We start from the raw sequence: 17,171 nt of genomic DNA, 5'->3' as shown, positions 1-17,171 counted from the left end.
AGGGTAGGTCCCTAGTATGGAGTCAGTGGATGCTTTGCATGCCGGGCATGGATCACCTGTCAGCAGTCTGTAGGATACAGACTATAGTGACAGGGCTTTGGGGCAGTCCATGTATGACATATTGTTTAGGCCTTGTATCCTTTTAGTAACGTATATCTTTGGGTATTCCAGTTGTTTGGACAAATACATGCTAAAGGGGGAATTATACTTAATCATTTGCCCAATGAGGGCTGAGTAAAGGGGAATTATGACATCAATAGATCTAGACACAATACTTTCATTTATAAGCTTCACAATATCAAAGGACTTTCTTACGACAGTGGATACATGTTAGGTCACTGTCCATATAATTTCCCAAGTCCTGAACAACTTGGATCAACTCTTAGGTTCGTATTGCCAGTGTGGTAGTTCCCTGGGGTAGATGACTTCCAAAGGATACAATAATGTATTTTTTGGCATTTAGTTTTAGTCCATGATTCTGGCATCTGTTATTTGCTCTGTCAAACCTTCCAGCAAGATGGTTAATCCATGTGGGGATTTAATGATTGCTCTTAGCCTGCAGTCATCTGCAAACTTAGTCAGTCATATCCCTTTGGTATTGGGTTTTACTTCAGAGAAGTAGATGCCAAACAATAGTGGTCTCAGCATATATCCCGGGGGGGGGGGCTCCATTGCTGACTGGTCTCTTTATGCAGGTAACTTCTCTTATTTTGATTTCTTGCATCCTATCTGTGAGTCACCTATTAATCTAGTGGGGACACCCACATCAAGAGGCCACTATACCTTACAGCAAGTAATAACTTATATAAACATGTGGTTTGTTGTGCCCTGCTTTGTCATGTATTGAAATGTTGAAGCAAAAGGTTAACTTGTTTCATGTTCTCAGTGTTATAGTATATTGGCACTGGCTGCATTGCAGACTGAATCCTTGTTTATGGTTTGCTGGATTTTAAGATTATTTTTTTTTAATTTCTCAATTTTCTCTGAATTTGTGTGATCCCAGAGTTAGTGTATTTAAACTTTAGAGGTGTTGGGTGCTGACTCTCAAATTGGAGGTACAGCAGACTTCTGCAAAAATGTCTGTGTTTTCTACAACCTTGGGACTGTTGCCATTTTAACCTTGCAACCTTCCAGGGTTTGAGATCATTTAGTTTCACTTAATCATGTATTAATTAAATGATGTACAGCTTTTCATAGTATGTCATATTCCTGAAGTATATTTAATGAGCCTCATAGTGCATTGTCTACCACACAAGGAGCCAGAAAAATGATTGGCTGGAGTAATCTGCAAGGACTTTCTCTGTTACAAGCTTCAAAGGCTTTGATTTAAAGTATTTTTCAACTCTGCATTACTCTTCTATGCCTTATTACTAATAACTAACCTTTTGTTTTTTGACCTTCCTCAGTACCAAACCGGTCATTTTTAACAGATTGTAAGCATATGTGTTGAAATTTTTTCACAGGAACATGCTAAGAGCACCAGAAAATTACTGCACCCATGCCAGTTGCTCACCATTTTTTCCCTTCGGCTTCGTGCTGTAGAACCTTGTATCCAAACTGTGCATTCTCAGGTCCCCAGAATATCTGTGGTCTCTTCACATCAATGTTAAAGGTGTGGCAGGATTCTGGTAGAGAGTAAGTTAAACATATTGTTAAGGAAAGCATTCACCCCTTATTCTGTTCTTAAGCAAGAAACACTGAACAAGTGAATGTTAAATATAACTCCTTTAGCAGGCTTTAATAAAGTTATAACGTAGCCTTTAAGCAGCTGACAGATGCATCACTACGACCATGAAGCAAATAAAGCAAGAGGCTAAGAACGAAATATTTTGTAATATATATCCGCCATAACTTTCTATAGAGAAAGCCAGAAACAAATACAAATGAAAACATGTGAGCTGTCATACAAGTTATTGTGGTGCATACAACTGCTAAGGTACATTAAACAAATACAAATGAAAACATGTGAGCTGTCATACAAGTTATTGTGGTGCATACAACTGCTAAGGTACATTGTATTGGTAAAACAAACTGTGGTGGCAAGCTAAAAGTTTGTAGCAGCAAAGTTAGCCCTTCAAAACAGACTATAATGGGTTTTGTGGGGTGAGGTTGACAATCACATACTTTACAAGATATATAAAAGATATCACCTAGGGTAACATCTAAACTAAGATAAAACTTTTAGCTTTCTGTAACATTTTGGGTCCTTATTCCCAGATCTTGGTAAAATGCACCTAGTATATTTGAGGTTCAGTCCTGACCTTTGTTCACTGACTGTTATGAGTTTTTGTATGCTGTTAGTATGTCTGAATGGATGTTTTTCTCAGTACTTCACTTTCTTCCAACATCCTAAAACATAGTAGTTTACTGGTTACTCTAAAATATCCATATATATATATATATATATATATATATATATATATATATATATATATATATATATTTGTATATATCCTGGTCCTTGTGGTCATGGCTGATAATGGCCTGAGAAAAAGGAATTAATTTACCTTATTAACAAATAAGTATATTTTAAAAAGCCAAAGTTATAGCATCAGCCCTTGTGTTTCCACAGTTTCCTGTATCCCATCAATAACTCTAATTTGAATGGGATCCTTAAAGAAAAAAGCTTTAGCATGGATGGAAATTCATATTTCATTTTATGTATCTAGAAATGCCATTCTCAATGATTTTAAAATTATATATTGAATATGAAAGCATTGACAATTGATGGTTTAGGCCTAGCCATGGCACTATAAACACTTCTTACACTTTAAATGATAAAATCTATGATAATACGGATAATAAAAAAATTCAAAGGTGCTATATTTCTTGATTTAGATGGCATTTGAGACCATTGATCACATACTGTTACATAAGCTTTACAGCTTTGTTTTCTTTTAGGAGGTCACTCACTGGTTCCAATCTTCTCTCTATGTAAAGCCTGTGTCAATTTCTAATGAATGTTCAACACTGTATATACCTATGCAAGTTATGTACATGACCCGTTTCTAAATTATGTTTTTGTAAGCTATTGCAAAACTTTTTCTCTCATGTCTGTACACTGGTCTATATTATAACATCGAAGTCTTACAACTTCGAATGTTATAATATCGAACCCAGTAGAGTGAATGCTGGAAATAGCGAAGCTGCAGAACACCGAATACTTTCCTATTTCCTTGACTGTGGAGTAAAGGTTATGGACCGGGTTAAGGTAAGTGTGCGAACGAAGGTGAGTGTGCGATTGGGCATGGGTTAGGTGAGTTGAGGTTAGGGTGTGGGTCAGGTAAGTGTGCGATTGTGTGGACATGAGGGTTAGGGTGGGGTAGGTGAGTTAGGGTTAGGAAGCGGGTAAGGTGAGTGTGCGATAGTGACGGACCTTAGGGTTAGGGTTGGGTTAAGGTAAGTGGATAGCTAGTGGTGTATGTATGGTTTAGTATAGGGTTTTGTGAAGTGTGTGTGTGTGTGTGTGGATTATTTATTTTGGTGTACTTGTGTTGTGTGTATGTTTGTCGGAACAGCAAATTTTTTCCCTGGGAAAAAATTCGCTATTCTGACTGTTCAGTTTTCTGGTGTTTCTCTCTACTGGGTTCGATATTATAACATTCGAAGTTGTAAAACTTCGATGTTATAATATAGACCCTGTACACTTACCTATAGTTTGTATTCCTTCTGACATCATGTAACTATTTTACATGTACTGTGTATGTCAACATGGGTGTTAAATGTGGAGCTTTTCTACCTGGGTCTCCTGTGAAAAAGTTTATTTTTTTCCAGTTGGACTTTCCCAGTAAGCAAACATAGATAGATAGCTAGATAACTAAGTAAATTAATAAATGATTTCTCTAATTAAACAGGCAGAGCTGTTGGAAATAACTGTGCTTCTGAAGCAAGAATCAACTTAAAAGGTTTTCTAAGGTATGTGGACCCCTTCTGCTTTCTTTAGTTAACAATAACCATTCCTGGAACCTCCTTCATCTCAGTTTCATCCTTTATTCTGATGCCATAGTTAAAGCTAGAGAACATGTCACAACAATTACTCTGTAAAGAGCCTACAGTAATACTCTGAGTCAATTTGGAGTTAGCTATATAAGAGCAATCACCCACAAAACCAATGTGATGCTCTTTGAAACTCAACAAAAAATATATATTTTTAATAACCTAACTATTCCTGACCCTGAAAGCCATTTCCTTACCTCACACAAAACAATGAAAATAAAATACATTGCTATACTCCTAGATGAACAATAGTTCTTCCATTCACCCACAGGTCCAAACTGACAAAGTACTGAAGCAAAGTACTGAAGCAACTAAAAACAGAATACAACTTCTCTCATCTAATTATATCTGAAGCTAGACAGGCTTCTTTTTCTTTCAGCTTTTCCCGGTTAGGGGTTGCCACAGTGGATCCCACTCATGATTGGCAGTGGAGTGTTATGGTGTTGAGTTGCCAGCCCGGCGCCCAACCTTCCACAGAAGGCACATACACGCATGCACTCATGCCTAGGGCTAATTTAGAGGGTCCAGTCCACCTACAGCATGTCTTTGGGATGTGTGAAGAAACCAGAGCACCCGGAAGAAACCCACGCGACCACAGAGCGGACATGAAGACTCTGCACAGAAGGCACCCTAGCCAAGGATTGAACTGGAGAACCTCTTGCTGTGAGGCGGCAATGCTAACTGCTGCACCACCATGGCTGCCCATCTGAAGCTAGACAGGCAATTATCATAAATGGTCTCATTCCAAAAATGGACTACGGCCTATCCAGCTTTACACTCCTTTCCTGTAAAAGCACCAAACCTATCTAAAGTGCTGGAAACAAAATAGCAGGAATTATTGATCTTTCCCTAAGTAATATCTTTGTGAAACCCACACACACACACACACACACACACACACACACACACACACACACACACACACACACACACACAGACACACGGCTTCCTGTGAGAGCAAGTGCAACTTTTCTATTAAATGTACTAACATTTAAATTGATAAACAAAACATTCTGCCCACCACTGAAAAATAAGTCAATATTTAAGACTTTGGGTTACTCTTTAAGGAATGATCACTAGTTATACCACCCTGCTCTCTTCCCATTACACAAAAAGCCTTTTTTAAATGGTCCTAGCGTCATAAAATACCACATCACATAGCATTAGACTCATTGTACATGTTTTAAGGATATGGGATGGTCTTTTCAATCAACTGTAACATTCACTGGATGAAAAATAACTTTTGTGATCAATTTCTTATTTTCTACTACTATGTGGTATTCATTTTTAAATATCACAGATATTGTACACACATGCACACACATAAATATATATAGACATAAATATATAGATATAGATAGATATAATTTCAGCAGGCTAAACTAATCCCATCTTTATCTTCAATGCTATATTTCCACATTTCTAGTATGCATCTACTTGTTCCATATATATTGTTCTATTTTCATGACTCATTCCTTATTTTTTTTAATTTCTCCAAGTCTTTTGGGTTTCTTATACCATGACAGACATGGGCCCCATTCTTAAGTCAAATTACGATTAAAGTTCATGAAATTAGTATTGTTTCACTCTTTGCTGTCAGCCAAAAGTGCTCTTCGCAGCACCCGCAATGTGGCCAGTAATGACGCCTTCTGCAATTCGTACGGAGTTGCATGTATTTGTAGCGCATTTAAATAGGATTGTAGACTCTTTTTTATAAGACCTGTTGCTCTTATTACTATTGGAACTATCTGGGTATCTTTCTTCCACATTGCTCTTGTTTCTGCTTGCAAATCCTGATATTTTATAACGTTGTGTCTCTCTGTAAGCAGGACACTGTAGTCACTGAGTGTGGCGATTTCAATGATCGATGCTACTTTTGTCTTCTTTTCCTGGACGACTATATCTGGTTTTCTAGCATCTATCTTTTGAACTGTTGATAATGGGTGATCCCATGTGATGTGGACTTCATTATTTTCTATGATGCTTTGTGGCTCATATTTCCAGTGTTTTTCAGCCACTTCAATACCGTAATGTTTGCACAATTCCCAGTGCAACAGTCTCACCACATTACTATGCCTTTCAGTATACAGTCCTTCTGCCATTAGTATGTTGCAACCAACAATGAGGTGTGTGACTGTTTCCAATTCAGTTTTACAAAACCTACATTTGTCTGTTTCTCCCACATGTTCAGTGGACTTTGTAAACCAACGTGTACGTAGCCCACTACTTTTGGTCACCAATATTAACCTTTAATTTCTTGGTTTAAATTCACCTCTCCTTAGCCCGTCCTGTGTTCATTCCTGATCAACATGAGGTTCTTCCAGACATTTTCTATACCTGCAACTATATTTATGCATTTTCCACATTTCTTGCTTTCTCATCTGGTCCTTCACCTTATTTTCTTTCTTTTGTTTTTTGGCACATTTAGTTGCTGCCTGATTTTTATCTACTTGTGGTTTGATTTCCATTCCTGCTTGACACTGATATACTTCTGCTAAACTAAGCAGGGAAGTCATCTTAGACTTATTCTCCTCATGTTTCAAAACTTTCACTATGCTTGGGTTTTGTGAGGTCAGCAGATATGTGTGGAGTCCCACGATTGCAGATCTATAAATGTAATCAATTTCAAGGAGGCCCATCCTTCCTTCAGAATGGGGAATATATAATCTTGGTATGCACTGATTTTTATAAATCATTTGGTGAGCATGAAGAATCCTTATTTTCTTATCTAATCTATCCAGCACATTTTTGGGCCAGTCAATAAAACTGTAAGTTAGAACAGGAAGAGCACATTGGTTTATAGCTTGGATTTTGTTCATAGATGTCAAAACTGTTTTCAGGATTAATTTAAGTATTCTGAAGTACTCCTTACTAAGTTTTATTCGCATTTGTTCATGTTTTATTGTTGATCCTTCATCAGTTCCCAAATATTTATACACTCCCTCTTGCTCATGTTCTTTTATATCATGTTCTTGTCCCAAACTGATGTTTTCTTGGTGCTGCCGTTTTCCTGCTTTAAAGATTGTTTTGCACATTTATCAAGACCAAATGGCATTCTTATATCATCTGAAAAAGTTTTGAAAAACTTGCAGTTGTGCTTTCAGTTCCTCATATGATGAGGTATACAGTCTCAAATGGTTGACAAACGGAAAGTGAGAAGTCTTTGCACGTTGTTGTTTTCTAGGAGCCAAATTATAGCCAGGACCTAAGCTGTTAAGTAGACACCTTAACAGATTAAGGGCAAGGCAGAATAGCAGCAGTGACAGAGTCACCCTGGAATATCCCCCTTTGGAATTTTATCCCTGAAATAATAAGTTGTCCTTTATCATGGTTTAATTGCAAAGTGGTCTGCCACTGTTTCATGGTCACTGTAATGTAATTGATCAGTGTAGGGTGTATCTTATACATTTTAAGCACTCTTTTATACATAAATGTGGGATACCATCAAATGCTTTTTTGTAGTCAGTCCAGGCCATACTTAAATTCTTCCCCTTTTTACAGTTCTCTACTATGACTTTATTTAACAACAAACAATCCTTTGTTCCATATGACTTTCTTTTATTGCCGTTTTGTTCTTTTGGCCGTAATTGAGTTTTCTTTTAAATGACTATAAACTCTGTCAGCATCAATTCCAGTGTATAGTTTATACGTCATCGGAAGGCAAGTTATTGGTCAATAATTTTTAGGGTATCTTGGAGGTTCACTCTTAAGTAGGAGCATTGCTTTTCCTGTTGTTAGCCAGGTTGGTGTCTGGTCTGGGTGCGAATATAAATAATTCTTACTCATGGCTATATCTTCATTCAAAGATGTTAAGACTTTTAACCAGAAGTTAGGTACTGCATCTGGGCCTGGGGTTTTCCATTTAGAAGCTTTTCTTAACTTTGTTTCAGTCTGTCTGATTGTTACTTCATCCCATTTCATATCATGTACCTTTAAACTTCTTATTCTTTCTTTTACTTCTTCTATCCTTTCAGCATCTTTGTATATTTCCATGGGATTTTCATAGATACTTCTCCAAAATGTATCTATTTCTTCAAAATAAGTAATTTATTGATGACCCAAAAAGTTTTATAGAGAATTTTACCTTATTTCCCAGTTCTCTATAAAACATTTTGGATCATCAATAAATTGCTTATTTTGTACTTTTCCTTTATATTTGTCTACGTATCCTATAAGTTTTTCCACCTGTGCTGAGATTTTTGTTTTTTTTATTTGCAATAGTGCATGATAGATCCTGATCCATTCTAATACTGTGCATTGCTTTTATCACGTCTGTCTTTCTGAGTATTTTTGTTGATCTGTTCAATCTTCCATACTCTTCTGATAGATACACTTCTTGTCTTAGTTGCTTTATAGTTTTCTCTATTCGATACTTCCATGATAATATTCGATTTCTCCCCTTTCTCTCCTTCACTATCCTGCTTTCTTGTGGTAGAACTTTATCAGTTATTAATTTAGCTGCACAGTGACATATCCTTTTTACTTCAGTTATATCGCATGAATCTCTATGGACAGTCATAATTACTGTGTTCATTTGTTTTCTCAAACTTCTGACATTTTGGGTTTTATTGACCTTCTACAGTCTATTTCTTTCATTGATCTTAATATGTCTATCTGTCTTTATTAAGTCAAGCAAGTCTTCTCTTAGCTCGGTTTCTTCTAGACTGAGGGCACATTTTTTGTTTTCCATTTCCTGTGGGCATTCTATAGAAAGTTCTATTACATCTTCCTGTGGAACATTCACTTCAGTTTCAGCCTGTGCCATCCGTTGCTCTGTCATATGAGAACTCACTGGCCTATCACACCTCAACATTAACTGTGTTAGAATTTTCACAGTTTCCTGTTCCTTCCCTTGCTGTCCAGCTTCAGGTGGAAGTTTGTGCTGGTTTTCTGTGGAAGGCTCCAAAATATCTTCATATGGCACCCATCCAATTGCTTCCCATTCCACTGGTTTCCCGTTAATTTGGAGTTCCGTTGCTCTGTCCTATTGTGGTGCTTTCTGAATTAGATTTTCTACACTGAATCCTTCACTTTCCTTACTATAGAGACACCATTATGGATTGTAAATATTGTCATTGCTGTTTATTAATGATGGTAACAGTTTAAATTTTAAGATAATATGTGTGTGTGTCCCAGCAAAGTGAGACTACATTTACAAAAAATAAGTCTTAGAAGTACTAAATTTACAAAAATGGAGACTTAGATGTACTAAGTCTGAGAATACTGTATCTCAGAATATTCCCCTTTCTCTGAGGTATGGCAATCCTAGAGTTAGTATATATATATATATATATATATATATATATATATATATATATATATAAGTATCAGGGAGATATGGAATGAATCCTTCCAAAATGGGGGTGTAGGGGTGCATCCCCCCAGCAAAAAATAACTTTAAATAAGAAGAGCGACTGAAAACATTCATTGTCCTAATTTAGTTTATTTTCAGTATTTTTTTTTTTTTGTAATTCAAGGGCTCACAGTTACTGGTCTCAAAGTTGCAATATGGTGCTACTAATGATCATATACTACATTTTGATACATCATTTCATTACTGTTCATTTAATATGTTCTCTCTATCATATTAGTTAGGTTCTTGCTACTGTATCGTACTATCACTCTCTATGTGAGGTTTTTGCTGTATTGCCTTTCCCACTTAGGCCTGGGTTATGACTGAGAAGGGCCTTAAGTCTAGCTACCTTATGAGGTTAACAACTAATCAGATGGATAAACAAACAAGTAAATAAATAAATAAAATGCATTTAAAATATTCAAAAAATTAAAAATATATTGTTTAATCACATATTGTCACATTTGAATAGTTGCCAGTATAGTAACCATCGTTTAAATATTTTAAGATGTTATAGGAAGTTTGTGTGTGGGATGGGAAATTTCTGCTATACTTTTGACTTCAGGCTTTTTGTTTGGTGGTTTAAGATTAACATCTTGATAAAGATAAGAGAGAGTCACAAGATAAAAAAGAACTAGTTGTTGCCTCTTAGCTCTTAAAACAACTGGAGTTCAACCAATATGAAAAAAATCTCTGTTTTACCACTTTCTAGGCCAACAGTAAGTATCTGCTTAATAGGTGGGCATGTTTTAAAGGTCTACAGATCCTTCTATTGGCTCCAAGAGCTATTCATCATACAACCACTCCCAGTGCATCACTGTGGATAAAGTTCTGTAACCTTTCCACCTCTGACATTTTAAAGTGGATGAAAGGGTGACACAAAATAAATAAGAAATACTTTGCTGCCTCATATACTTTGCTGCCTCATATACTTTGCTGCCTGATACTTCTTAAAGGAACTGGAGATAAAGCAAAAAACAAAACAAAATAACTCAACTTTACAACTGCTTAATCTTTCAGTAAGTAACTGATTAATGTAGGTGTGTTTTAAAAATGTAAAGAGCCTTCTACTTTGCCAGGGTTATCCATCATACAAGCACTGCTGCTATTCCACCAGGGAGTTCTGTAACCTGCATACCTCATGTCTCTTGATAAAGATGAAAGGGATGCACAAAATAAAAAAGAAATACTTTGATTCCTCTTAGTTTGTAAATCAAAAGTAAGACAAATAATTTAATTTCACCGCTTAGTTCCTCAGTAAGGGTGTGGTTAATATGGGCATGTTTTAAAATATAGACTGGCTTCTATTGGCTGCCATGGCTTTCCATCATTCTGCTATAGTCACTCTCACTATACTACCATGGAGGGATTTCTGTAATCTGTGCATCTTGGTTTTCTTGATAAAGATGAGAGAGAGGCACAAAATAAAAAAAAACTGTTTGCTCTGTTTTAGTTCTTAAAAGAAGTAGAGGTAAAACAAAAATAAAACAGAATGACAAAATAACTTTCAGTGCCTTTTATTGGCTCCCAGGGTTATCTGTCATCCAACCTCTCCTACTACACTATTAGGGAGGAAATTATGGACTATATGCACTTCAGACATCTTGATAAAGATGACAGGGAAGCACAAAAAATAACAAAGAAACAGTTTGCTACTTCTTAGTTCCTAAAAGAACTAGAGGTGAAACAAAAATAAATAAATGCAAAATAGCTCACTTTCACCAATGTTTAGTGCTTCGGTAAATCTTTGCTCAACAGGCATTTTTATAGATGTAGAAAGCTTCTACTGGCTCAGAGGGCTATCCATCATACACTCACTCTCACTTCACCACTTGGGAGGAAATTCTGTTTTGCTGCCTCTTAATTCTTAAAAGAACTAGTGGTAGTGCAAAAATAAATTTTCATACTTTCACCTCTGTTTATTTCTTATCTATTGTTTTAGTGAGATGGTGATTGTTTAAATTTTATATTTTACCCTGAGCGAGTAGGGAATGTGAAGCACACACCTCCATTTCACCAAGAGCTGCTAATGAAGTATGTTTGTGCTCAAGTTTGAACAAACTGACCTTTTGCTGAAGACAGATAATGCAACAATGTTGGAAAACACTGAAGAGCTCTACAGATTTACTTGAAAATCGTGAATCCTTTTATGGAATTAGAAATGTTAAGAGACAGATTTATGTCGGTACAATTGTGAGAGGAATTTGTAAGTGAATACTGCATCTATATTAGCCCTTTGACCTGCAAAAATGTCAACTCTGTCAGAACTGTACATTGCTTCTACCCCACTTTTAAAGACTGCTAGGTGTTTACATTTTCTAAATTCTAAAGACAGCTTGTTCCAGGCCTTGACCACCCATTCCAAAAAATATCTAGTAGTTGTTTTTAAGCTCTAGTATGAGATCCATTTCATGCATGATATTATGGTTTGTTTTTAAGTAAAACCTTTATTTATCATCTAATAATAAACTGAGTTGCCTTTAATTTAATATTGATATTTAAACTGTATATAATGGAACAAAACATTTCATTATGGCAAGACTGATTTTATGCAAATTTATTCTGACTTTAACCATACCTCTCAGCTGTCCAGATTTTTACAGAATGTTCAAATTTTTGCCTCATATTTTTGATCCATTCCTCATAAAATATATGGGTTTCTGGGAAATCATTGCAGATTGAAGTCAATAAATAATAACAAGCATTTAAGTTTCAGATTTCATATCCTTCAGAAAATGTGTGGTAATGCAAATCTGTTATTGTTGCAAACTTCAAAGTTTATGAGACCGATATTTGAAATCTGTTGCTACTTTTGGCCCTTTGTGTCCCCATTGTTTTGATTTTGTCCAGATATCTTTCACTAAGAAGTTGAGAGATATGATTTAACCAGCTAGCTAAAGCATGTAGCTTTTTTTCTGTCAACCATCCTGTCAAACAGTATGTTTTAATAAAGACACTCAAATTTACTGACATTTCACTTCTGATGGTGCAGTTTTGTTTTAATTTAAATTAGCATTGCTAATGGCAATTGAATACTTCTAATAAGAGTAAATAACCATATGCGCAGTTATTACAAACATTTATTTTTACTTTTTTACCAAAATAAATACTCAGTGTTGCTGCAGAATTATATGTTATAGTTTTAGATCATGCTAAGGTATTTCCAATATAATATTACAGTTTTCCTCAGTACATAATGGCAAGTTACAGAATGTTTTTCTCCTAAAATATCAGACAACTGTCCAACTGAGAAATCATATGAAAAGAGAGACAAGACGTAACTTTATCAGGCTGGTGCATATTTACTAGCTGTATGACTTCTTACAGCGAATCATGTGCAGATAATGATTATCTTAGTGCTTAGTGGATTATCAATAATAAATAAATAAATAAGTGTCAGAAAAAGAAAACATACAGTGTTCTGCCACACACCCTCAACAGAGACAGGACTGCATATAAATGCATTTAAGCATGCACATGTATGACATTTATATTACTGGTTTAATAAGGCTGTCATTTCTAGTATGGATGAGCTGGTGAGTGACTTTGTTTCCTCTCCCCATTACAAAATACAAATGTACAAAGAATGACATTTGCAAATGTAAACTGGCTAATACTAGCAGCTTGAATATATTTTTTGTGATTGATTCATAGAGTAGTTCTCATTGAAATAGTTGCGTATTAATGTTGTGCTTTCATTGAGTGTTTCATGATAAGGCCCTATTGCTCTGCTATTTAAACAGTATTTGTGGCATACACATTGAAAATATCTAATAATGTATATCTTAATGAAGTCTCACTGTATTTTATGTATTAAGAAACACTCTGTGCACAGTCAGTATTCACTTTACTGTATAAATAGACAAGTCTATTTTATCATAAATGACTGTGGTGCAATATAGACGAGGATGATAAAAACGTAATGATTTATTTTAATAGCAACACTGTAGTCAAAGCATTCATAAATAAACCACTGGAACATCAGTCATAACCAGCCGTCCCTGCGTAAAGATAATGTCATGCTAGAAGGCAGACCATGTCTTCTAAAGCTCATACTAACATAATCATAACTTACGGTGAGATGGTTTGTTCCATCAGATACTTTCCTATTGTGACATAAATAAGCAGTAGCCACATACTTGGGGATAATGAAACAGCTGGCACAATCCAATGAATCATGGCTGTAACTAACAAGGAAAGGTTATAAATCTGAATGACAATAAAAGTCATTTTTGTTCTTCCCACATCTGTGAAGTTACCACAAAAGTTGCTAGATTCTTCTGTCATGACAGAGGTTGAGATGATAAGATGTGACTAATGTTATTGTGGTTTAGAGAAGATCACTATTAAAGCAACAAAGATTGAAATAATGTCATAATTTTAGTGTACAATTTTGAAAACCAGACTATAATATATCATAACTGATGTGCATGTACTGATTTTGCTCTGGTTGGTGACTATGACTTTGATACAGAGGGCCACGTACACCCTTATAAATATTATGGATGAAATATAGATGCCACCCATTTTTTAGGAACTACAGCTGGGGGGATGAACATGCCAGAACATGTAGGTAATTTGGAGTGGTGAATAAATTCAACTTGGGTTTAAATATGTATGACACAGTGGCAGGTCACAGAGCACCACCTAAAATGTGCAGAGGCCTCTGCAGCACATAACGGACACTGCTATTTTAGTAGAAATTTGGAGCTAATAGCATGGCTGCTATAAAGAATACACCTGTTGGTTAACAAATTTAGTCTCATGGCACTAATGTGATGAGTTACTCTTTTCTCGCCTCAATGGACCTGAAGTACACAGATATTAGAATTGAGTTCTGCTTTATTTATTTATTGTCAGCCCTTTCATCAGTATCTCTGTGGAGGTACCTAAGGGACAATAAACATATGAGCACTATTTTGTTGAGATGTACTCCTAAAAAGCTCCAAGGTTCAAAGGTAAAGATCCTGAGTCATTATATACAGGAGTGTCATAGTGGGGAAACCTCTGCAGGAATGAGATTAGTTGCCTCTAAGACAGTGGTGAGAGTCTTTTTAATGGCTGCTGTTTTCTTGTAAAAAAGCAAAACACAAACAAAACAAATGACATGATCAGACTTTAAAAAATCATTATGGGTATTTCAGAAGCATCCTTCTCAGTGGAGATTGCAAGAGGGTGCCTTGCAGTGCGATGTTAAGTACCTGAAACATGAACTGCATACACTGGATACTGAATTTTATCAGTGGGCTGGCTACACATCAGATCCACAGATACGATTTGGGTGCTGGTGTAAAAGCAGTAGCACAATGGCACTCTGTTTATGTAGAGATTAGTGGACAGGTTGCTGCCATTCCAATGCAGGAAGGACAGAGTCCTGGTGCATTACTTGCATGCCATTATGGAGGTGTAAGAGTTTTACATTAACATTTTATAGTTTGCAAGAGGCTGAATTATGACAACAGGTATTGCATTTGTAGAAACCGATGACTATCTTAGTAGTTGTTTTGGTTACTGTGTAATTTTGGGAGTTCCAATTTTTCAGCACTTTTTTCTGGATTATATCCTTACATTTTCTTTTTTTTTCTGTAATATTTACAATTTTCTTACTTTTTTTTTCCATTTTGTCAATTAAGCCTACTCTTGTTTTACTAAGGATATGTTTGCCAACTGCCATACACATTTTATTGCTTCTAATAATCCTAGTTGTTGTACTATGATATGAAAATTCTTTGATTTATATTAATAGATTCTGGCATCTTATTAAAATAACAAGTCTTTTTAATTATCTTCAGTACTTATATTCTCATTTTGATAGCATTTAGGAAATTTGTTTAATTAAAGTACGTATCTCAACATATTGCTTTTATTTGGGAAACTCATTTAGTTAAGGACATTTTTAAAACTCTTGCATAGATTTGTACTAGGCTAACTGTGCTGATGGGCCATTTTAAGCTTAGCCAATTGCTCCATGTGAGAATCAACCCCCCTGCTGTTTTTTGTTTTAAGCACAAACACTTACACCCAACATCCATCCCACCCATTGTGTCAGCCTCCCACACCTTCATGTATGTTTCACAATTTCATCAAATCATCATTTGCCATATGCTGTGATCTTGGGCTATTGGGGGTTGGTGTGGGGTGTAAAAGTGCACTTTTTATATTATATGCAGAATAAGGATATTTTCTATATTTTACAAGGGTGAATGCCTGTATTACTACCATTGGCTTAAGCTGTAAACAGGTGGTTTGTAAGCATGTAGGCTTTAAAAATAAGACAAAATGATGAAAGACATGAAAATGCTATGTTTCTTACAACTGCAAATATATTAGATTGTTTGTTTTCTACTACAATTGTTCAGTGTAGTCAAGATGTCTGTTGCTGAGGACATCTGCTGATTCTTTTCTGTGTGAAATTTATTGAAAGACTCATTGCTTAGTACATTTCCATGGAGGCAAGCTATCTGCAGGTGTAAGTAGTTAATTCTGAAAACTTTTGAGTATTCTTTGCTGAGGGAAATGCAAAATTTAAAGGTATAATGGCAAGTACTTCAGTGAAAAAATTGTTTAAAAATATGGGAAGTGAATACAGGGTAACAATCTCCCTAGCAGCCTAAAAACTTTAATGCAATTAATAGAACAGTGTACAATTTAGTTTTATTTAAAGATAGCCAGTGCAGTTAATAGAACAGTGTACAATTTAGTTATATTTAAAGATAGCCGGTGCATTTCTTCTTCTTAGAGCTGAAATGTAATGTTTTCTGAAAGTATACAAGCTGTTTTGCATATTTGGGAGGGGAAGAGAGATAAGAAAAGAAGAGGCAACAATCAGTATAAGTGGGAGTACAGGCTGTAGCATGCACACTAGCCATACCTCTCAACCTGGAAACATCAAAAAATCTGGGCAAAGGCCCATAAAAAGTAGGTACAAATCCATATGCTGGTTAACATACAATTTGCATACATAATTATGTAACCCCACCCACTCCAGTGGAATTGTGGGATACCAACTTTCAAACTCAAACTGAAGAACAGAGAACAAAAATATGGCCCCAGCCCAGGCCCTGTAGTAAATGGTAACCATTTTTTTTAATGTATCGCAATGATGTTCACTGGGAAGGGAGAAGATGATGAACCTTAGGATTTTGTTTTTGGTGATTTGTAGTATGTGGGTTTTGTGGTAAAAGTAAGGGATTTAATGGTAGGCAATATTCTAATCTTAGCAAAAGAATATTATAGTTTGCTAGGACCTCCAAAAGTCATTCTCCATGGCCTACTGATCAGTGGCATAGCTTGAGTTTGTGCCGCCCGGGGCTGTCTTTGAGTTTGCCACCCTTCCCCCTCACAAAATCAAGGTCAAATGGGGCCCCCATACATAGGTCTCCCCCCTGCAGCCATTCCAATGTCCCATTACTTGACTATTTCTCCCCATTTACCATAAACACTGTAATGTACATACTGCATTACTTCTACGATGATTACTTTTCATTTAAAACTTTAATTTTACATTTTATAGCACAAACACTAATAGACATCTGCTAAACAAAGCAATACAGTCTCACAATGAAAATAGACTTAGCATTAAAACGTCTCTGCCCTTGAAACTCACATTCATTAAAACAGCATTGAAACCCACATTCAAAGAAAACACATCTGGTCAGTGGTGGATAAAGATTACCTTTGGGCTGTTTTCAAATCATAGGCCCCTTGCACATGAAACATACATATGTTCTTTGATACCCCTTCCTGACTGTATTACATTATATTCCTTGTATAATACAGCACACTTGTTAGAGCACATTTTAAATGTATTGTTTTGAACATT

At 35.8% G+C, this 17,171-nt stretch overlaps 1 protein-coding gene across 1 annotated transcript in view; it reads right to left on the bottom strand.

The window, feature by feature from the left end:
- ITGA10 (integrin subunit alpha 10) overlaps positions 1-17,171 on the bottom strand; it is an 837,220-nt gene that overhangs the window by 718,881 nt on the left and 101,168 nt on the right. Inside the window, exon 2 of the mRNA XM_044079978.1 lies at positions 1,514-1,625. Coding sequence (XP_043935913.1) covers positions 1,514-1,625 — 112 coding nt within the window. The remainder of the gene's footprint in view (positions 1-1,513; positions 1,626-17,171) is intronic.

This window comes from Protopterus annectens, chromosome 8.part0, assembly GCF_019279795.1.
Source record: "Protopterus annectens isolate FY-2018-M chromosome 8.part0, PAN1.0, whole genome shotgun sequence".
In the NCBI taxonomy this organism is placed as follows: domain Eukaryota; kingdom Metazoa; phylum Chordata; order Ceratodontiformes; family Protopteridae; genus Protopterus; species Protopterus annectens.
Note: the sequence above shows the minus strand (reverse complement) of the source record. Positions and strands in the feature narration are given on the sequence as shown.